The following is a 23,746-nucleotide window of genomic DNA, read 5'->3' as shown; positions in this document are numbered from 1 at the left end:
ACTTGGAATAAATAAGTATAAACGACTATGAACCTGGAATAAATACACATGAACCTGGGATAAATGACTATGAACCTGGAATAAATACGTATGAACTGAAATAAATGCGTATGTACCTGGGATAAATAACTATGAACCTGGAATAAGTAAGAGGAAGGTTTGAATTGCAGTATGAACCTGGAATAGGTAAATTTGAACCTGGAATAAATACATATGAACCTGGAATAAATGCGTATGAACCTGGGATAAATGACGATGAACCTGGAATAAATAAGCGTGAATAAGTATTAGGAAGGTTTGAATCTGCAATAAATAAGTACAAACCTGGAATAGGTAAATTTGAACCTGGAATACATAAGTAAGAACCTGGGATAAATGACTATGAACCTGGAATGAGTAAGCATGAATAGATAACAGGAGAACAGGTAGGTTTGAACCTGGAATAAATAAGTACGAACCTGGATTAGGTAAGTATGAACCTGGAATAAATAAGTATGAAACTGGAATAGGTAAGCACGAACAGGGAATGGGAGAACAGGTAAGTGTGAACCTGAAATAAATTACTATGCACCTGGAATAAATAAGTACAAATGTGGAATAAGCAAGTACAAGAAAAAGTATTAAACTGGAATAAGTAAGCATGAGTAGGGAATGACAGAACGGGTAACTGTGAACCTGGAATAAATTACTACAAACCTGGAATAAATAAGTACAAATATGGAATAGGTAAGTATGAACCTGGAATAAGTAAGCATGAGTAGGGAAAAGGGGAATAAATAAGTGTAAGCCTGGAATAAATCAATATGAATCTGGAATAAGTAAGCAGGAACAGAACTGTGATGAGTGTCCTCATTTAAACCAAACAAACTTTGATGACTCTGCGTCTTAAAGAATCAGAATCGAGAATCGTTCGGAAGTGGAACTCGAAAGGAGGAATCGGAATCGTTCAAATTCAAGACTACTATTAATATTGAGTTTCTGGAGTTGAACATCTGTTTTTCTTGCTGTCTTTTAATGTTTGACACTTTAGAAGCGCTAATGTTTCTGCGCCTTCATCTCCGCTTTCTTTTTCTTTTCCCCCGGTTTGTTCCTGCGCCGCGGGGAGAACACTTCCTCTACGTCTTGTCTTTGAACTCCAGAATGTCCTTATGGACCGTGTTGGAACATGCCGGAACATCCCACCTGTGTCCCCGCCGCCAACCCCACCCCCGACATCCCCCCCCCCAACCTCTCCTGTGCTGTTCTCAACATGTTCCCACAAACGTCTTCAAAAGCGTCAGGATGTGTCCCAGGTATGTCCCGTCTAGCTCCTTCCGCCCTAATTACACGGCCCGGGCACGGGGGTGGGGTGACTGGGGGCAGGGGCAGGGGCTGGGAACGAGTGATGAGCATCCTTTAGAGGCCTTGAAAGTCAAATTGGATCGTTTCCAAAAGTGAATCAACTCCTGTTTTATATAATAATAAGAACCTGGAATAAAGTAAGGATGACTTGGTAATAGGAGAAGAAGTAGGTACGAACCTGGAATAGGTAAGTATGAACCTAGCATAGGTCAGTGTGTACCTGGAATAGGCAAGTACGAGCCCGGGATACACAACTACCAACCTGGAATATAATACTACAGTCCTGGAATAAATAATAACAACCTGGAATAAAGTAAAAATGACTAGGTAATAGGAGAAGAAGTAGGTACGAACCTGGAATAGGCAAGTCCGAGCCTGGGATACACAACTACCAACCTGGAATATAATACTACAGTCCTGGAATAAATAATAAGAACCTGGAATAGGTAAGTATGAACCTAACATAGATCAGTGTGTACTTGGAATAGGCAAGTACGAGCCTGTGATACACAACTACCAACCTGGAATATAATACGACAGTCCTGGAATAAAGTAAGTATGACTCGGTAATAAGAGAATAAGTAGGTATGAACCTGGAATAGGTAAGTATGAACCTAGCATAGGTCAGTGTGTACCTGGAATAGGCAAGTACGAGCCCAGGATACACAACTACCAACCAGGAATATAATAATACAGTCCTGGAATAAAGTAAGGATGACTAGGTAATAGGAGAATAAGTAGGTACGAATCTGGAATAGGTAAATATGAACCTAGCATAGGTCAGTGTGTACCTGGAATAGACAAGTACGAGCCCGGGATACACAACTACCAACCAGGAATATAATAATACAGTCCTGGAATAAAGTAAGGATGACTAGGTAATAGGAGAATAAGTAGGTACGAATCTGGAATAGGTAAATATGAACCTAGCATAGGTCAGTGTGTACCTAGAATAGACAAGTATGAGCCCGGGATACACAACTACCAACCTGGAATATAATACTACAGTCCTGGAATAAATAATAAGAATGTGGAATAAGTAAGCACAAATAAGTAACACTAGAACAGGAAGGTTTGAACCTGCAATAAATAAGTACGAACTTGGAATAGTTAAGTATGAACCTGGAATAAAGTAAGGATGACTAGGTAATAGGAGAAGAAGTAGGTACGAACCTGGAATAGGTAAATATGAACCTAGCATAGGTCAGTGTGTACCTGGAATAGACAATTACGAGCCCGGGATACACAACTACCAACCTGGAATATACAACTACAGACCTGGAATAATAACAAGAACCTAGAATAAGTAAGCATGAATAAGTAACAGTAGAACAGGAAGATTTGAACCTGCAATAAATAAGTATGAACTTGGAATAGGTAGGTATGAACCTGGAATAAAGTAAGGATGATGAGGTAATAGGAGAATAAGTAGGTACGAACCTGGAATAGGTAAGTATGAACCTAGCATAGGTCAGTGTGTACCTGGAATAGGCAAGTACAAGCCCGGACTACACAACTACCAACCAGGAATATATAACTACAGACCTGGAATAATAATAAGAACCTAGAATACGTAACAGGGCTCTACGTTAAAAACAAAAATTACTTGCCCATGGGGAATCCTTAAGGTGAGAACTACTTGCCCGAACTTGCCCCATGTAAAATGAAAAGACTGCCATAATGATATCATATATCAATATATGCTGATAATTCATCAGATAATAGTACTGATGCATTGTATTTGGAGGAATGTCTGAAAATTTGTGGAGATGTATGTTAACATGGCAAGCCATGCTACCTTACACATGGTAGTCGTAGTAAGCAGTGATATTTATTTAAGTTGTGCACCTCAATGAAACATTTGACACATTTGTGTACTAGTAAAGTGTTTTTAGAAAGAAATGCTCAGAAAAAATGCTCAATGGTCAAACAATAATTTGTGAAGCAAAGGTGAGAAAAATACACAGAGAAATGAAACCGCTAGGTTTTGTAGCTTGTGCAAAATCAGCACTTGGTATTGGATCTAATGGGTGGTGTTTCATTGTGACCACTTCAAATTGTCACAGCAATGTGATTCACTCACCTTTGCCATCATTTGATTTGCTGCCGCTAATAAAATACTTGTTTAGGAGGCACTGTTTCATCACTTTTTGGTGTTTTCCTTCAGAAGTTGTTGAAGAATTAGACGATGTTGGCAGGGACGCCATGATAGATGTTTTCCTAGTAAAACGATCGCTGATTGGTTGATCGCGAACAAGAACGGGTGTGGGTAAAACGCGGATTGTGGATTACGGACCGCGGTCTAAATAAACGATTCTGATTGGTCCATTTCAAGATTTGCAAGGATTGGTTTGCAAATTACCACCGGAATTACGCAGTCCGTGTTTTACCAACACCCAACAAGAACCGCTTTAAAAAAAACTCTTGGCAGTACGGCATGCTAAAGTGTACTTGCCCGACGGGAATATTAATGATTGGATTTACTTGCCCGAATTTTGTTTTAACTTGCCCCGGGCCATCGGTACAACGTTATTGTCGAGCCCTGCGTAAGCACGAATAAGTGACGGTACAACAGGTAGGTTTGAATCTGCAATAAATAAGTATGCATCTAGAATAAATAAGTATGAACCTGGACTAGGTAAGTATGAACCTAGCATAGGTCAATGTGTACCTGGAATAGACAAGTACAAGCCCGGGATACACAACTACCAACCTGGAATATACGACTACAGTCCTGGAATAAATAATGAGAACCTGGAATAACTAAACATGAACAGGGAAGAGGGGAATATATAGTTACGAATGATGACTTTTACTTTGAAAAGCCACTTGAAAAGTGCAAATGTACGCATTATAAACGAGCAGAGGATGTGCGGTGTCACTCTGGAAGGTATGCATTTTCTACTTCCTGTTTACGTTTAAAGACACGCCCCCATTGATGAATAATTCATGAGCAAGCAGCCTTGGAAATGCATTCATGATCCCGGTGGAGAAGAAATAAGAAGACGTACCGCATGGAGGGATCCCTCGTGGACGCATGCTCCTACACGGAGAAAGAGAGAGAGAGAGAGAGAAAGAGAGAGAGAGAGAAAGAGAGAGAGAGAGAGAGAGAGTTAGCATCAGCGCACATGTGGGTCATGTTTTTTTTTATGCTCAGGGATTATGAACATGAGAGATTGGGGATTATCACAGCAGGACACCGGGTCAGCTCATACAGCGTTTACACGGCCGCCCAATCCAGATCGAATCCAGATAGGCGCCAGATAACTGATGATAACAAATCAGATGACTCAAATCAGGCATGCTGGGAAATTAGGGGGTCCACGTCGAAGATGTCAAGGTTTAAAACCGGTTTCAGGCCGCAGCGTAGTGTAAACATGTTGCCGCCGTCTCCGGTTTAGGTTTGGCTTTGCTGTTGTTGATCAACTTGAAAGGCTAACCCAGACGCTGCAAGTCAATGTTTAAAATACGCTTGCTTGGAGCATGAAAGACAAGGAATGCAAACAAATGTAATGGGACACACCAGAGAAGAAGAAGAAGAGGTAGCAAGAGGGAGCGGTGTTGCCAACTTAGCCACTTTGTCGCTATTTTTTAGCAAGAATTCTGACAATGTCGATGTCAAAGAATATTATTTGTATCAAGTGGTCCGGTACCCCATACTCCTGAAGTACCCCCCCCCCCCCACACCCCCAACCCGCCACCCCAGGATTCCTTACGGAACACAGTCAAATACCTTCTCCAAGTCCACAAAACACAAATAAAGCGGGTTTGGGAAAACTCCCATGCACCCTGAAGGACCGAAACCGAATTCAACTTTCAGTCGGATCCCCCTTCTCCTGGACCCCTGGATGAGGACCCCACCATAGTTGGAACCAGTACCCCCACCACCACCACCCTGGCCTTCCAATCCAGAAACACGGCCCTCAATGTCCACGTGACCCCCACAGCATCCTGGGACTTAAGGAACTCCGGGTGGATGTCATCCACCCCCGGGGCCCTGCCCCCGTGCAGCTAACTTCATTGCCATCATTGAATAAATTATACTTTATTTGTTGTTTTTTCTGGTTCTCATAATATTAATATATCCTACTTTAATATTTCAACTTTATTTCTCATAAAGTGATATTTATTAATTTTCTTCATAATATTAAGACTTTTTTACTCTTAATATTTCGACTTCAAATTCATTGAATGAATTATACTTTATTTGGGAATATATGTATATAAATAAAATGATATTTATTAATTTTCTTCACAATATTCATAATATTAATCTTCATAATATTTTTGTCAGACTTTTTTCACTTAATATTTTGACTTCAAAATCATTGAATAAATTATACTTTATTTGTTGTTTTTTGGTTCTCATAATATTAATAATATTGGTAATGATAATATTAATACATAGATACATATTATATATAATACATATAATTATAATTTTTATAACAATAATAATACTTTAATATTTCAACTTTATTTCTGATAAAATGATATGTATTAATTTTCTTCATAATATTTTTAATATTTTTGTCAGACTTTTTTCACTTAATATTTTGACTTCAAAATCATTGAATAAATTATACTGTATTTGTTGTTTTTTTGGTTCTCATAATATTAATAATATTGGTAATGATAATATTAATATATAGATACATATTATATATAATACATATAATTATAATTTTTTATAACAATAATAATACTTTAATATTTCAACTTTATTTCTGATAAAATTATATTTATTAATTTTCTTCATAATATTAAGATTTTTTGTCAGACTTTTTTTATCTTAATATTTTGATGTCAAAAATGGCACTTTCGTAAAATTACACTTTTTTTTCCATTTCTGCTGGTGTTTTTTTCCCAACTATTTCAACTTTTTTATTATTATAAATGTTCATGGTATTTATGATTTTATTGCCATAATATTGTGACTTTATTCATGTAATATTATAACTTTTTTCCACAACCCAAGTTTCATATTTTGTTTGTTTATCATAATCTTTCTAATAATTAAATTTTTCACTCTGTTCTTTTAAAATGACTGCTGATTTTTACATTTTTTTTTTACTTATTTTTATTTACTTATTTATTATTATTATTTATTTAATTACTTATTTATTTTTACCTTTTTTACTCATTAGGAGCGTGTTGAGCATCATAACTTATTATTATTTCTCACTTTTCTCCAAACTGATAATTTTTGGCTTCATGATGGCCACAGTTTGACCCTGGGACAGACTATTTGTATTCCCAATGCGGATAATCATGCTGTTAACTTTAAAAGACAGACTTTTATTCCTGTTTGTTTTGTTGACATGAGTCATTTTACTGAAAAAAAGTTTGTGTTTTCCTACTTTTTTTTTGGTCCTTGAAATGGTAAAAGAGAGGAAAATCTTCCCAGGAGGGGGGGGTCCAAAGACCCAACCTGCACTAATCCACTGATGGAACGCTTTCCCACATGGATAAACTTCCCGGTTAAAGAGAGCAGGTGTAGTGTGTGACCTCCCTCAGGGTGCTCCACATAAAGCTCCACTTTAGCTGCAAGATGAAGAATGTTGGAGGTGGTCTCTGATAACCCCTGACCCACATAACAACACCAAGAACTGCATGAGTGCAAGGTAGGGAGAGGGGGGGGGGGCGGGGGGGGGAGGACAAAAATACCCACCATGTGTCACCCTCGGGGCGGTCAGGACTGCAGCGAGGGCGCCGAGAAACATCCACAGAGCTTCCATGCTGCTGATAATCCAAGTCCAGTCCCGGGGTGAGGGTAGTGGATTTGATCCGGAGGGGGGGGGGGGGGGGGCTTATGCAGGAACCGCACCGCCGTGCATGCCTGTTCCGGCGTCAGCAGGAAATGGAGAAAAGTCCAGGAAGGATTCAAAATATTCCCGAGGGAGAACGGACGGAGAAGAAGAGAGGGCGATCAGCCCAAGTCCCGAAGCCGAGACCGGAGAAGTGAAGTCCGGTGCAGCTCCGCCCTCCCAGCCCGCGTGCACTCCCACGGAGAACTCTGGAGGAAGACTCGGCGTGGAGGTTGGCAAGATCCGGATGAGAAGATCGTGGAGGTGACGAGATGGCTGCGGGATGAACGTTTGGTTGTCCTCCTCTTCCTCACACCGGGAGGACGTCCCACCTTCCTCTTCCTCCTCCACCTTCTCGACACCTCCTCCCAGGAGTCACCACCTCCTCGGCGGGAGGAGGAGCTACACACACACACACACACACACACACACACACACACACACACAACTTTGTTAGCAGCAGCACTGATTTGACGCCATTTGCACTTTATTAGATACACGTGCGCCATCTAATGGCGTCCGAATAGAAATACATGTTTAAAAATGTTAATGTTTAACAATTTTATTGAGCCTTTCATGTGAAAAAAAAATTATAAAATAAAAATACATATTATAATTATATATTTGGAATAAATTGATAGTAATTTTATTTTCATACATAATACTAAATTATTTCTAAAAATATAAAAAAGTACAATAACATTAGTTACAAAAGTTTAAAAAAAATGCTTAATATGAGAAAAAATATTTTTTTTTTCATTTTTATATAGGATAAATTCTATAATTTTTTATATTCAAAAAAATATAAGTACAATGCCATTAGTTCAAATATTTTTGAAATAATATAAAAATTCATCAAAAGGTACTGACAAATTAAATATATTTCTAAACTCTTATTATAAATAGGTATAATTTAATTTATATTAATATTAATAAGTATACTGTAATATACTGTAACCAGTCAAAATAAACTAAACCACAATTGGTCAAAATTAAAAAAAAATTACATACAAAAGAATTAATAGATAACCATTAAAAGTCTAAAATTAAATATTTATACATAATTTAATAAATGAATCACTTTACCATATGAATTACAAAGGATTTAAATATTAATACGGCTCTTCTATTGGATCACATGGTGTCCCGAAATAAAAATAACATTTGTGTAAAACCTAAAAGATGGTCAACGCTGCCCTCCAGTGGCCACATGTGCAAATTAACAGAAAGGAGATAACAAAAAAAAAAAACTTTATTACTAAGTACAATAAATACACAAAACGGCGATTATTCCTGAGCCGTTTTGGGAAGAAGGTCGTCGCTGTTGAACCACAGAGCCTCACTGGTGCGACTGGTGATGATGGCACGCTTGACAAGGGGGCCTGCAATGAGAGCGCACGAGAGTTACTCGGTTTCGTGAACTTCTTTTTGCGCTTGAAGGAGCCTTAAATAGTGTGTGTACCCGCGTCGGCAGGCCGATGTGAGCACACGTCGGTGAGAATGGTCTGCAGGTTGGCGAGGATGTGTTCTTTGGGAAGGTCCAACTGCAGGAAGAATAAAACATATAAAAACGAGATTTGTGATTTCCACCATACATTAGTTCCACATTTATTTTATCTACATATTTAGACCCCTTAACCATGAAAACATACAACTTTGAAAGGTTTGAATGGCTTAAAGAATATGCTAACAATGCCAACATGCTAACACCTAACATAATAGCCTCTGAAAACGCTAAAAATGTCAGTATTATTTACGTTAGCATGGTAACATTAGCATGTTAACACCTAACATAACAGCGCAAAGTGTCTGCTTGAGTTCATATTTATTAAAATCGCAAAAATGCTAGCAATGCTAACATGCCAATGTTAGCATCCTAACCAGCTTAGTGTCGTTGAAAATGGATAGAAATGCTACTATGCTAAAGTCAACATGCTAGCAATGCTAACATGCTAATGTTAGCATGCCAAGACCTAAAATGATAAATAATAATAATAAATAATAATAATAAAAATACATATACCCATGGAAACAGCTTAAAATCCTACTAATGTTAGCATGCTACCACACGATAGTGGTGTGAAGATAGCAAAAAAATCTAGTATGCTAACATTTGCATGTGAGCAATAATAAAATGCTAATACCCAGCATGACAGCGCTAAGTTCATTCATTCATAAAAATCGCAAAAATGCTAATATCTCATGTATGCTAGTACTGCTAACGTTAACTAGCATGCTAAATCCTACTGTGCTGCCGCTGAGTATTCATATAAGCGTCTACCCATGAAAACGGCTAAAAATGCTACTAGTATGAGCATGCTCCTTAGTGCTAACATGCCAACGTTAGCATGCTAAGAGCTAAAATGATAAATATAAATAATATAATAAATAATTAATACAAATACATACCCATGAAAACCGATTAAAATGCTACTAATGTTAGCATGCTACCACCTAAAAATGTTAAAACCATATAGTGGTGTTAGTGGTGTGAAAATAGCGAAAAAATGCTAGTATGCTAACATTTGCATGCTAGCAATGATAAAATACTAATACCCAGCATGACAGCACTAAGTTCATTCATTCATAAAAATCGCAAAAATGCTAATATCTCATGTATGCTAGTAATGCTAACGTTAACTAGCATGCTAAATCCTACTGTGCTGGCGCTAAGTGTTCATATAAGTGTCTACCCATGAAAACGGCTAAAAATGCTACTAGTATGAGCATGCTCCTTAGTGCTAACATGCCAACGTTAGCATGCTAAGAGCTAAAATGATAAATATAAATAATATAATAAATAATTAATACAAATACATACCCATGAAAACCGATTAAAATGCTACTAATGTTAGCATGCTACCACCTAAAAATGTTAAAAACATATAGTGGTGTTAGTGGTGTGAAAATAGCGAAAAAATGCTAGTATGCTAACAATTGCATGCTAGCAATGATAAAATGCTAATACCCAGCATGACAGCACTACGTTCATTCATTCATAAAAATCACTAAAATGCTAATATCTCATGTATGCTAGTAATGCTAACGTTAACTAGCATGCTAAATCCTACTGTGCTGGCGCTAAGTGTTCATATAAGTGTCTACCCATGAAAACGGCTAAAAATGCTACTATGAGCATGCTCCTTAGTGCTAACATGCCAACGTTAGCATGCTAACACATAAAATGATAGTGGCAAGTGTTTGTATATGTGTCTACCAATGAAAATAGCAAAAAAAAAAGGCACGTTAACAATGCTCACGTTAGCATTCTAACACCTAGCATGATAGCACAATGTACCAGGAAGGCTAAATGTCCCAAACAAGTGCTCTGACCATTTATTTGTTTATTTGAGTTACGCACCGTGGCGATCTGCGTCCTGACGTAGCACTCGCTCTCCACCGCGTACTCGTGGCCCTTCTTGAAGAGCTCCAGCATTTTGGAAACGTTGACGCCGACGGAGCCTGAGGAGGCAAAGGGAGTCAAGCTTGCAGTTCTATCACCCCCACCGGGGTGGGGAGGCGGGGCTTACCTCTGTTGCTCTTTGGGAACTTCTTCCTCAACTTGTTTTTGAGCGGCGTGAGCTTGGACAGCATTTCGGGTACGGCGACGTAGAAGTCGGCGACAATCTCGTCATCTAAAATCTGCAAAAAAAAAAAATGAAATTTTTAATAAAACAGCATAAGACAGCTTTGATGGGGGACAAACTCACCGGCTGAATGAGCTCCGCCCCTCCCACAAAAGAGGCTCCGCCTTCCTTAGCCACTTTAGCTTGATTAGCATCCTACAGGCAGAACAGATGGGATTTTGGGACGTTATTATTGTTGCTACTTCCATACATTTTCTGCACTAAAGCAGGGTTTTTTATTCCAAAATGGATTAAATACTTTTTTTTCCCAAAAAATTCTACACACAACATCCCATAACAGCAATGTGAAAAAAACATTTTTGAAATTGTTGCTAATTTATAAAAAATAAAAAAGGGAAAAATGACACCCCTTTGACCACAATTACAGCCTCAGGTGGTTTTGATCTTTGGCCATTCTTACAAAATGCTAATACCTAGCATGACAGCACTAAGTTCATTCATTCATAAAAATCGCAAAAATGCTAGTATCTTATGTATGCTAGCAATGCTAACGTTAACTAGCATGCTAAATCCTACTAAGTGTTCATAAAATGGCTAAAAATGCTACTATGAGCATGCTCCTCAGCGCTAACATACCAACGTTAGCATGCTAACACCTAAAATGATAGCGGCAAGTGTTTGTATATATGTCTACCAATGAAAATAGCAAAAAAAAAAAAGGCTGGTATGCCAACATTAGCAATGCTAACGTTAACTAGCATGCTAAATTCTACTAAGTGTTCATAAAATGGCTAAAAATGCTACTATGAGCATGCTCCATAGCGCTAACATACCAACGTTAGCATGCTAACATCTAAAATGATAGCGGCAAGTGTTTGTATATATGTCTACCAATGAAAATAGCAAAAAAAAAAAAGGCTGGTATGTCAACATTAGCAATGCTAACGTTAACTAGCATGCTAAGTCCTACTAAGTGTTCATAAAATGGCTAAAAATGCTACTATGAGCATGCTCCTTAGCGCTAACATACCAACGTTAGCATTCTAACATCTAAAATGATGGCGGCAAGTGTTTGTATATATGTCTACCAATGAAAATAGCAAAAAAAAAAAGGCTGGTATGCCAACATTAGCAATGCTAACGTTAACTAGCATGCTAAATCCTACTAAGTGTTCATAAAATGGCTAAAAATGCTACTATGAGCATGCTCCTTAGCGCTAACATACCAACGTTAGCATGCTAACATCTAAAATGATAGGGGCAAGTGTTTGTATATATGTCTACCAATGAAAATAGCAAAAAAAAAGGCTGGTATGCCAACATTAGCATGTTAACAATGCTCACGTTAGCATTCTAACACTATCAGCTATCAGTTTTGGCCATTCCTCTTTGCAGTACCTCTGTAGCGCCACCAAGCCGGTGCATAGCCATCTCTCCAGAGATGTTCCATGTGTCTTTTACCAAGGAGTGGCTTCCTTCTGGAGACTCTACCTTTCTGGGAAGAGTCCTGGGAGTTCCAAACGTCTCCCACTTCTGGATGATGGAGGCCATTGTGCTTATTGGAGCTCAATTCTGAGCTTCATTGCAATGGCCTTATATAAATGTGATTATTCTTTTTTTTTATTCGTAATTAATTTGCAAAAAAAAAAAATCACATTGTCACGATGAGGTATTGTGTGTAGAATTTTTGACAAAAATATGAATTTAATCCATTTTGGAATAAAGCTGTAAATTTTGAAACAATTAAGCACTTTTCGAATGTACTGTTACTACACATGTTGCTTTACAAAGTGCAATATCCTTTCATGCTACAATTCAATGCTACAAACAATCTTTATTTGAATAATAATTAATGAAAAATGTGCAGAGATATGCCAATAAGGTTATCAGATGTGGAATAAAAAAAAGCCCTTACCTCAGTAAACACTACAACTTTGTTCACATCGGTCTTAAATGGGTGTGGAAGTTGCACCGTGCTCACAAAAGGGTCGATTTTTTTCTATGAAATTGAATAAAAATTAAAAAAAAACATAAACACGGGAAACGTGGGATCTTACCGACTAAAATGCCAAACAATAACATCACACCTTCTTCTCCAGCTTCATGTCCAGCTTCAGATCCATGTAGACAGGCTGATTATGGGGGGTGAAGTCCAACACCTGGTAGCTCTTCAAGAGGTCTACGGCGTCTGCGGCGCTGTACACGGTTCTCGGGTAGTACCTTAGGATGTAGACGTCGTCCACCGGCGCCCACGCCGTCTTCCCAAAAGGTTTGTGTCGGTCTTTATCATCGATGACTCTCGGCTCTTTCTTCACCTCTGGCTCTGCGTCCTCCTTCTTCGGCTTTTTTCGTGTCCTATTCGGGGCATGGCGGGAATGAAATAAAGCGATTTGGTCTCATCAGAGTAGACAAATGTATTCTTTTCAACTCACTTGATGGCGGCAGCCGCAGCAAACGTCCTGGCGGGGATGCTGCAGGAGGGAAAGGCTGTGTAGGTGGGAGCGCCGCCATTCAGAAGCTGCCTCTGACAGCAGACTACAACTGGAAAGAAGAAGACACATGTTTTATATGTGAAGGGAAGTGCAAAAGCACTCAATACGTATTTATGGACCGGAGCTGTGGAAAAAAACTACACGTCATATTTGCACTGTGGTCAGCAAGAAGTACACTAGAGTACATTGAAGTCAAAATAAAAGCTGTGATTGATGTCCGTGGGTCGATCACAGCTTTTGTCCTGACTCAATGTTAAAGCAATGGGGGGACCAACCGCACTATTTTCCCATATAAAATCCGCTCTGACGTCTTTAATACTTGAAATACAGAAGTGAATGAGGTATCAAATTTCAACTCGTACTTTATCAGAGATAATTAATCACAGAGTTGATTTCAAAATGTTGCAATTGCTACATAATGATTACGCTAGCCACTGTCATAGACAGGTCCAATGTGAGGAGCTAGCTTAACTACACAACACAGCGGAGGAGTTAGCGACAGTTTAGCTTTTTTAGCCCACAATGAGAGCTCCGGTAAGCGCAAAAGGTACTGTCATTTTTTTAAACACGTATTGTATACTAATAACATGCGTCAGTTGGTATAAATGAAGTAAAAACAAACGGAGCTGACCTTTCCATACAGTGCGCGCGGAGGTGGCCATGTTGGTGGACGACGTAAGTGATCCGGGTAAAACCGCAACGTGGAATATTGGTTCCGCCTCGGAAGGCAGCGTCACAACACAAGACTTCCGTGTGAATTTGACGATTTTTAATGAGCAAGTAAATCAAAGTTTTATTTCACGGAGTTAAGAAATATCGGCTATTGTGGTGGATTTTTTTTCCAACGGCACGCGTGTTTTTATTCACAAATGTACACTAGACTGAAAATCTTGTCCTGAGTATACTACGTCACCGGCGTAAGTTGTTTAAAAGTTGTCAATTTAAAATTTATTTAGACGAACGGAGTAGATTTTTCTTAAAAGAAAAAAACAACAACTCCACTTTGGATCGATAAATTAATGGCTCTGTTCAATTGTAAAGCGAGGATTAATTATCGAAATTCGTTTTTCACCGCTTGACAGACTTAACGTTTGCTTCTCTTTGCATTAGCGTTAATGCTAACCGGAGCGCGCCGCTCGGCACGAGCTGAAGCGAGGCGGAAGTGACGTTTGTTATTCGCCCTTGTGTTTCCGAGACGTTCAGGGTCTGGACGTCTCCTCCGGCAGTCGCGTCTGCATGTCGCCGCCGATGTTAGGTCGTCCGCCACCGCCCCCCGAATGAAGGTAACACACAGCTATGGAGCATGTAGCTACAGGCGTTGTTGTCACCGGGTCTTAAACGTTAACATCGGCTACTAGATCCACTTGTGTTCTAGTCCTGGAAAGAAGCGAGCGGCTGCTGCCTCGCTTTGCGTGGCGGTGCGTTCTTTTGCTGCCGCTCGCCACACAAATCAAGCGCCCTGCCTTGAGGCTCTAATGTTAGTTCAACTCCTGAGCTCTTTCTAATAAAGCGGTAATCGCCATCTTTTTTTTATTTGCCTTCTAAAACTTGTTCGCTGTGGCGCGTGCGGAGGGCGTGGCTACCTGCCAGGTGAGTGACAGCTGGCAGTCACGTGGGGCGGCTATGTTTGGCTTCTCAGCTGTTGCCTGCAGTTGACACTTGTGCATAGTTTCCGTTTACAAAAAATAAAAAAAATAAAAAAAATGTACCCCCCACAAATCCAAGCCTAGCACAGCAGTCATAATATTTGTGTACTTTTTAACTGTCCACGTGACCCACTTCCTCTCTTTGGGACCTGCCCACGTGTCAACAAGTTATGTAAGACTTTTTGCAAACTTGTCACCCCAGGCTAACCTCGTGGTTGCAAAGCGCTAGCGATAGCATGCATGTGATTGTTGTTATTAATAGCGGCAGGCTTCACTTCAGACGCACAACTGTTAGCGACGTGTAAAAAGCGCCACATCCTGCATCACAGAAGAATGTGATGTTACTATTAGGACCGTACCATTTTTTGCTAACAGAGGGGCCACGACTCAACATTGTATTTGTGTTTATTTATTTGTTTATTTGTGTAGTTAGTAGGCTACTTCCTGGTTTGTGGAGCATGAACTATATTTCTATTTTGCCCGTGTCGATACAGCGTTTCCCACAATGTATTTGTGGCGGTCCATTTGGTCTGTGGCGGTAGTAACAGTGAGTGACATGCTCCCACAGATTAAGCGGTATGCCAAAGGAAAAATATGATCCTCCAGATCCTCGCCGATGTTACACCATCATGTCAGCCGAGGAGGCGGCCAGCGGGAAGAAGTCTCAGTGGGCGGAGCTGGAGATATCCGGTCAGTTGCAACGCACCCGTGGCCCAGAGTTTGAGGCCTGATTTCGATTCCATCGATTTCACACGCAGGGCGAGTGCGGAGTCTGAGCAGCTCGCTGTGGACGCTGACACACCTGACGGCGTTGCACATCAACGACAACAACCTGACCCGCATCCCGCCCGACATCGCCAGACTGCCCAACCTGGTCTTCTTGAACCTGTCGTCCAATAAGCTCCGCAGCCTGCCCGCTGAGCTGGGCAACATGGTCTCTCTCAGGTAAGACCTGGATGAACACGCTAGCGTTATGGCTAGCATACCGGGCAATAGGAGTGTCATGTCTACAAGGCTTTAATAATGATACTTAAAGGTGTAAAGGTGACTATAGGGGTGTTATTTTCACATCCAGAGGTCTCTAATACAGTTAAAGAAACATTTAAAAGGGTGTAAAAAATTTTCATGTCTTATTTTCATTATTATGTCAACTATATTGGGCAATAAGAGTGTAAAGGTGACTATAGGGGTGTTATTTCACATCTACAGGTCTCTAATACAGTTAAAGAAACATTTAAAAGGCTGTAAAAAAAGTTTAATGTCTTATTTTTCTTATTATATCTACTATATTGGGTAATAGGAGTGTAAAGGTGACTATAGGGGTGTTATATCACATCTACAGGTCTCTAATACAGTTAAAAAATCATTTAAAAGGCTGTAAACTTTTTTCATGTCTTATTTTCGTTATTATGTCAACTATATTGGATAATAGGCGTGCAAAGGTGACTGTAGGGGTGTTATTTCATATCTAGAGGTCTCTAATACAGTTAAAGAAACATTTAAAAGGGTGTAAAAAATTTTCATGTCTTATTTTCATTATTATGTCAACTATATTGGGCAATAGGAGTGTAAAGGTGACTATAGGGGTGTTATTTCACATTTAGAGGTCTCTAATACAGTTAAAATAATTTAAAAGGCTGTAAACTTTTTTATGTCTTATTTTCGTTATTATGTCAACTATATTGGATAATAGGCGTGCAAAGGTGACTATAGGGGTGTTATTTCATATCTAGAGGTCTCTAATACAGTTAAAGAAACATTTAAAAGGGTGTAAAAAAATTTCATGTCTTATTTTCATTATTATGTCAACTATATTGGGCAATAGGAGTGTAAAGGTGACTATAGGGGTGTTATTTCACATTTAGAGGTCTCTAATACAGTTAAAGAAACATTTAAAAGGCTGTAAACAGGTTTTTTTATGTCTTATTTTTCGTATTATGTCGACTATATTGGGTAATAGGAGTGTAAAGGTGACTATAGGGGTGTTATTTCACATTTAGAGGTCTCTAATACAGTTAAAGAAACATTTAAAAGGCTGTAAATATTTTTATGTCTTATTTCCGTTATTATGTCAACTATATTGGATAATAGGCGTGTCACGGTGACTATAGGGGTGTTATTTCACATCTAGAGGTCTCTAATACAGTTAAAGAAACATTTAAAAGGCGGTAAACATTCTTTATGTCTTATTTTCGTTACTATGTCAACTATATTGGATAATAGGCGTGTAAAGGTGACTATAGGGGTGTTATTTCACATCTACAGGTCTCTAATACAGTTAAACAAACATTTAAAAGGCTGTAAACAGGTTTTTTATGTCTTATTTTCCTTATTATGTCAACTAGATTGGGTCATACGAGTGTGAAGGTGACTATAGGGATGTTGTTTCATGTTCAGAGGGCTCTAATAATATTACAAACTGTATTTTGAAGGTTGTAAACAGGTTTTCTATGCTAACTATGGGAACATTCCATTTGTTTTCGGAATCCAAGACGAATGCTCTGCCATTGGGTGTCTTGCAGGGAGCTGCTTTTAAATAACAACCTTCTACGAGCGCTGCCTTACGAACTCGGGAAGCTTTTCCAGTTGCAAACGCTCGGGCTGAAAGGTCAGTTTGGGGGGCACGAAAATGACACTTTGTGTAACAATGGCCGCATTCTTTCATTCCAAAGTCACTCCCGTTGCGGCGGCGTTTGTGTCTCGTCGCAGGAAACCCGTTATCCCAAGACATCCTCAACTTGTACCAGGAAGCGGACGGAACACGAAAGCTTTTAAACTACATGCTGGATAATTTAGCAGGTAGCGCTAACTGGCTGAGGTAGCAGCCCTGGCTGGGGTGGGCGCTAACGGCGGGGTTGTGTTTCCAGTGCACCCAGAGCAGCTCCCACAAAGACCGTGGATCAGCCTGCAGGAACGAGACCAAGCGCTCCCCACAGGTGTGTGTCAGCTCGCTACATTTCTTTGTGACACTGATGTCCTCAAACTCCGCCCCCCCCTCCCTCGCAGCCGCCTTCACCGTCATGTGCTACAACGTGCTCTGCGACAAGTACGCCACGCGGCAGCTCTACGGCTACTGTCCGTCCTGGGCGCTCACATGGGAGTACCGCAAGAAAGGCATTTTGGAGGAGATCAGCAACGGCGACGCCGACATCATTAGCCTGCAGGTGGGGATCAGAGGGGCGGGGAGTCGTTTCTGGTGCCGTGTTTGTAAAAGTCGTGCGTTCAGGAAGTGGAGACGCAGCAGTACTACTCCCTGTTCCTGGAGACGCTGAAGGAGCGCGGCTACGACGGCTACTTCTGCCCCAAGTCCCGAGCCAAACTGGTGTCGGAGCAGGAGAGGAAGCACGTGGACGGCTGCGCCGTCTTCTTCAAGACGGAAAAGTCAGTTTTCACTCTCTTCTCGTTCTTTTCTTCCTTTTCTTCTTGACAGAAGAAGGACCGAAATCTATTTGTGGTGGCGGTAGGTTACCGGGGCGATGACTCCGAACTAGATTTGTTAGAAAAAGGCTTCTGATTACTGGCTTAATGATCCCTCCTGCTCCGTCTTCTTATTCTATGGCAGACCAGGTGTGTTAGAATGTGAAGCCAAACAGCTAGCATCAAATCTATTTGTGGCGGGCTGCCAATTGTATATTTTTAAATATTTTTTTATATATATATATATTAACAAATGTTACTGTTATTATTTATTATTATTTATCATTATTTATTATAATTATTATAATTTATTATTTATTATCACATGTATAATTTATTATTATATCAACAAATGTTACTATTATTATTATAATCTATAATTTGTTATTTATTATTTGTCATTTACTATTATTTATTATAAGTTATTATTTATTATCACTTTTATTATTTATAATTTATTAAAACAAATGTTACTATTATTTATTATTATTTATTATTATAATCTATTATTTATTATAATTGATTATTATAATTTATTATTTATTATCACATTTATAATTAATTATTATATCAACAAATGTTACTATTATTATTTATTATTATAATCTATAATTTGTTATTTATTATTTGTCATTTACTATTATTTATTATAAGTTATTATTTATTATCACATTTATTATTTATAATTTATTATAACAAATGTTACTATTATAATTTATTATAATTTATTATTATAATCTATTATTTCTTATTTGTCATTATTTATTATTTACTATTATAATTTATTATTTATTATCACATTTATTATTTATAATTTATTATAACAACAAATGTTACTATTATTATGTATTATTATTATTTATAATTTATTATTATTTATTATTAGTATTACCATTTTAGTGTTTTTCTATAAATTAGACTTTTCCTTTGTTTTCATATTTATTTTTTCATTATTATGTTTATTATTACAGTATATGCAAAATTAAAAACATGTATTTTATATAATTAATATGAACTATTAATATAATTTTATATAATATAATTTAATATATAATAAATTTTTGGTCTTTTTTCAACATTTGCTGTTTTTTATGATATTATTTTTGTTATACTGTATTTTTGTGTTTTTTATTTATTAATATATTTTTGCATTTTCCCATCTTTTACTTTTTTTTTCATGTTTTTTCTTCATAAAACTTATTTTATGTGTTATTAGTATCAACATTTTAACTTTTTTTTAAGCCATTTTCCCCAAAATTTCCTTTTTTTTTGTTTTCATGTTAAATTGTATTTTTCCATAATCATAATTTTTGCCCCAACGATGCTATGGTTATGAATTGACTGACATATGACGGATGCGTGCAGATTCAGTCTGGTGCAGAAACACACGGTGGAGTTCAACCAGGTGGCCATGGCCAACTCGGAAGGGTCGGAGGTCATGTTGAACCGAGTGATGACCAAAGACAACATCGGCGTGGCCGTGCTGCTGGAGGTCAACAAGGACTTGTTCTCTGGAGGTCAGAGGAACACTCACAATGCCTGAGTCCATATTTGTCTTATTTTTCTTATCATATGTATTATATTGACCAATGAAATGTGACTATAGGGGTGTTATTTCATGTCTAGACCTCTCTAATGTTAAAAACCGTATTTAGAAGGTTGTAAACCTGTTTTATTTTCTATTATGTGTACTATATTGGGTAATTGGAGTGTAAAGGTAACTATAGGGGTGCTATTTCATGTCTAGAGGTCTCTAAGAATGTTAAAAATTGTATTTAGAAGGTTGTAAACAGGTTTCCTATATCTCATTTCTTTCATTAGAACTACTATATTGGGTAATGGGAGTGCAAAGGTAACTATAGGGGTGCTATTTCATGTCTAGAGGTCTCTAAGAATGTTAAAAATTGTATTTAGAAGGTTGTAAACAGGTTTTATTTTCTATTATGTGTACTATATTGGGTAATTGGAGTGTAAAGGTAACTATAGGGGTGCTATTTCATGTCTAGAGGTCTCTAAGAATGTTAAAAAATGTATTTAGAAGGTTGTAAACAGGTTTCCTATACCTCATTTCTTTCATTAGAATTACTATATTGGGTAATGGGAGTGCAAAGGTAACTATAGGGGTGCTATTTCATGTCTAGAGGTCTCTAAGAATGTTAAAAATTGTATTTAGAAGGCCGTAAACAGGTTTCCTATATCTTATTTTTTTAATTAGAACTACCATATCGGGTAATAGCAGTGTAAAGGTGACTGTAGGGGTGCTATTTCATGTCTAGAGGTCTCTAATAATGTAAAAAAAATTGTATTTAGATGGTCGTAAACAGGTTTTCAAGGATTACTAAAAATCAAAATGTTCAATGTTCAGTCAAAATGTTCATATTAACATAAAATTGAACATAAAAAAATAATAAATAATTTTTTAAATCAGTTAAAAGATGTAATGGGAGGAGAAAACCTTCAAATGTTGATGTTAATAATAATAATAATAACTACTTGTTTTAAATGATGCAATTAAACATGAAAATAAAAAACAGCAAAATTGAAAGATAAAAACAATTATTTAAAAAATCAAGAAAATTGAAAAAAATTAAGGGTTTAAATAATAATAAATAATGATAATAAATAATAATTTCTAATGTAATAATAATAATAATAATAATAATAATAATAATAAATAATTTTTAAAAATCAGTTAAAAGGTGTAAAATTGAAAGATAAAAACATAATTATTAAAAAAATCAAGAAAATTAAAAGAATTAAGGGTATGAATAATAATAAATAATAATAATAAATAATAATTTCTAATATAATAATAATAATAATAATAATAAATAATTTTTAAAAATCAGTTAAAAGGTGTAATGGGAGGAGAAAACCTTCAAATGTTCATAATAATAGTAATAATAATAATAATAACTAGTTTTGAATGATGCAATGAAAACATGAAAATAAAAAACAGCAACATTGAAAGATAAACAATTATTTAAAAAAATCAAGAAAATTGAAAAAAATTAAGGGTATAAATAAGAATAAATAATGATAATAAATAATAATTTAAAATATAATAATAATAATACATAATTTTTAAAATCTGTTAAAAGGTGTAAAATTCAAAGATAAAAACAATTATTTAAAAAATCAAGAAAATTAAAACAAGGGTATGAATAATAATAAATAATAATTTCTAATATAATAATAATAATTAATAATTTTTAAAAATCAGTTAAAAGGTGTAATGGGAGGAGAAAACCTTCAAATGTTCATAATAATAATAATAATAATAATAATAATAATAATAACTTGTTTTGAATGATGCAATTAAACATGAAAATAAAAAACTGCAAAATTGAAAAATAAAAACATAATAATTTAAAAATCAAAGAAAAAAGAAAAAAAAGCAAAAGGGGCAAAACGGTTAATGTAATAAGAAAAACTGAATTCATAAATTTAAATAACACAAACTTAATAATAATACAAATACAATACAGATAATATGATGGTAAATATGCAAAAACGTCTGTTTTGTGTTTCAGGCGTGAAGACGGCGCCCGAGAGGCAGCTGCTCCTGGTGGCCAACGCCCACATGCACTGGGACCCCGAGTACTCGGACGTCAAGTTGATCCAGACCATGATGTTCCTGTCCGAGCTGAAGAGCATCGCCGAGAGTGCGTCGGGCTCATCGGCGGCGGGCGCCGGCTCCCCGTCCTCCGACTCTTCCTCCATCCCCATCGTCCTTTGCGCCGACCTCAACTCGCTTCCCGATTCCGGTACGTCGAAGCGACTTTGCGTGTGCTCGCTATCGCTGATGACTGTTTTTTCGCAGGCGTAGTGGAGTACCTGAGCGACGGCGGCGTGGCGGACAACCACAAGGACTTCAAGGAGCTGCGCTACAACGAATGTCTCAGCAACTTCAGCTGCAACGGGAAAAACGGGAACGCCGCCGACGGGAGCATCACGCACAGCTTCCAGCTGAAGAGCGCCTACGACGGGAACCTCATGCCGTACACCAACTACACCTACGACTTCAAGGTAAGACCGCCGCCGACGCCGTTCGAGAAGCCCCTCCCTCATACGCCCATGTGACTCTCGCTCTCCTCGCAAGGGCGTCATCGACTACATCTTCTTCTCGAGGACCCGCATGAGCGTCCTGGGCTTGCTGGGCCCGCTGGACCACCAGTGGCTGGTGGACAACAACATCACCGGCTGCCCCCACCCCCACATCCCCTCGGACCACTTCTCCCTCCTGGCCCAGCTGGAGCTCCGCCCGCCCCCGACGACGCCCGTCACAATCAATGGCCTCCACCCGCCCGTCCACAGGTAGTACCCCCACAATAAGCCCCATTCCCTCCCTTTTGTTTTTTTTTTTTTTTTTAAACCGCCTCCCTACAATTTATAAGAAACCACGCCCTCTTTCACAAGCCACGCCCCTCCATCCATCCATCCATCCTCTGAAGGCGTGACTTGCACACTATTTTCTAATTTAAAAAAAAAGCACTAACGCCCTCCTGTGGCGTGTGATTGTTACTGCACTGCCAATCACATGATGCATTCAAAGACAGGGCACCGGGCTGGGTTTTTTCAGCGCCAAATCCGTACACTCACGTAAAGAAGGAAAACACGAAAAAAGGTGACGGGGGTGAAAGATAGGCGGGGCCGCCACGTTTGTGTGATTTTGGCGACAATGAGGTTTTCACACCGGCAACCTTTTACAGCAGATCTTTTTACTAAACGTTAAAAAAAAAAAAGCAAATAAACTATGTGATACACAGCCATGACGCATGTTTTCTTCACATTTTTATTAAAACGCTACCGACAATATTCAACTATTTTGGACTATTTTGGAATCTTCGCCATCCTTTTGGAAGTTGATGATGAAATGTTGGGATTATTTGGAAGAATGACCTCAACGTGAACAAATACTTTACCTCATTTTCAAATGATTAAAAAAATATTTATACATTTCCTTTCAGACTGTTTTTATTCCCTAATTATTAAGTCATTTATTTAATTTATTCATTTCCTAATAAATATTTCATATTACATTTCAAAATGGCAGCTATTTATTCATTTTTAATGAGCCATCAAAATATAGTTTGGAAATTAAAATATTGTAATGTTTTTGTAAATAAAAATATTTTTCTTAATTTAAAAATTTTTAAAAAAATACAAACAATATAAAATTTTTATTGTGTGATTAATTATTAAAGAAGTAATAATAATTATTTATTGTATTATTTTTGATTGATTTATTTTTTCACTTCACTGAACTTGTGAGTCATTTTTTTGCATTTTGAAAATTGAGTAATTTATTTCTTAAAAAATTAAATCTTCAGACATTTAATTCTTGAAAAAATTAAACATGCATATTTATTAATTTCCTAATAAATATTGCTCAATTTCATAATGAAAGGCATATTAATTATTAATTATTTGTAACTTTTATTTGTATTTGTATT

The 23,746-nt window shown here is 37.5% G+C and overlaps 3 protein-coding genes across 5 annotated transcripts in view; 1 reads left to right on the top strand and 2 right to left on the bottom strand.

The window, feature by feature from the left end:
* fras1 (Fraser extracellular matrix complex subunit 1) overlaps positions 1-7,779 on the bottom strand; it is a 212,828-nt gene extending 205,049 nt beyond the window's left edge. The window contains exons 1-2 of one of the 2 annotated variants that reach the window (XM_058069763.1): positions 7,013-7,779; positions 4,353-4,384 (exon numbers count right to left, since the gene is read on the bottom strand). In XM_058069763.1, coding sequence (XP_057925746.1) covers positions 4,353-4,384; positions 7,013-7,079 — 99 coding nt within the window. In that variant the 5' untranslated portion in view covers positions 7,080-7,779. The remainder of the gene's footprint in view (positions 1-4,352; positions 4,385-7,012) is intronic. The other variant, XM_058069762.1, reaches the window with a different exon arrangement.
* A 603-nt stretch (positions 7,780-8,382) lies between these two features.
* mrpl1 (mitochondrial ribosomal protein L1) lies at positions 8,383-14,414 on the bottom strand. The gene is made up of 9 exons (XM_058071619.1): positions 13,859-14,414; positions 13,168-13,276; positions 12,823-13,090; positions 12,651-12,734; positions 10,859-10,930; positions 10,679-10,790; positions 10,510-10,610; positions 8,611-8,692; positions 8,383-8,530 (listed from the first exon to the last, which is right to left on the bottom strand). The coding sequence occupies exons 1-9, from the start codon at positions 13,887-13,889 to the stop codon at positions 8,436-8,438; spliced, it is 954 nt and encodes a 317-aa protein (XP_057927602.1). The 5' UTR covers positions 13,890-14,414; the 3' UTR covers positions 8,383-8,435.
* cnot6l (CCR4-NOT transcription complex, subunit 6-like) lies at positions 13,949-23,247 on the top strand. Of its 2 annotated transcripts, XM_058071616.1 has the most exons (13): positions 13,949-14,144; positions 14,338-14,510; positions 15,442-15,563; positions 15,632-15,818; positions 17,396-17,481; positions 17,583-17,672; positions 17,741-17,809; positions 17,880-18,037; positions 18,100-18,254; positions 19,656-19,807; positions 21,824-22,057; positions 22,114-22,319; positions 22,393-23,247. In XM_058071616.1, exons 3-13 carry the CDS (start codon positions 15,452-15,454, stop codon positions 22,609-22,611), a joined length of 1,668 nt encoding a protein of 555 aa, XP_057927599.1. In that variant the 5' UTR covers positions 13,949-14,144; positions 14,338-14,510; positions 15,442-15,451; the 3' UTR covers positions 22,612-23,247. The 2 variants fall into 2 exon arrangements, with proteins under 2 accessions (XP_057927599.1, XP_057927601.1); XM_058071618.1 differs by lacking the exon at positions 14,338-14,510.
* Positions 23,248-23,746: the final 499 nt, after the last annotated feature.

Source organism: Doryrhamphus excisus, chromosome 4, assembly GCF_030265055.1.
Source record: "Doryrhamphus excisus isolate RoL2022-K1 chromosome 4, RoL_Dexc_1.0, whole genome shotgun sequence".
NCBI classification, from domain to species: Eukaryota; Metazoa; Chordata; class Actinopteri; order Syngnathiformes; family Syngnathidae; genus Doryrhamphus; species Doryrhamphus excisus.
Note: the sequence above shows the minus strand (reverse complement) of the source record. Positions and strands in the feature narration are given on the sequence as shown.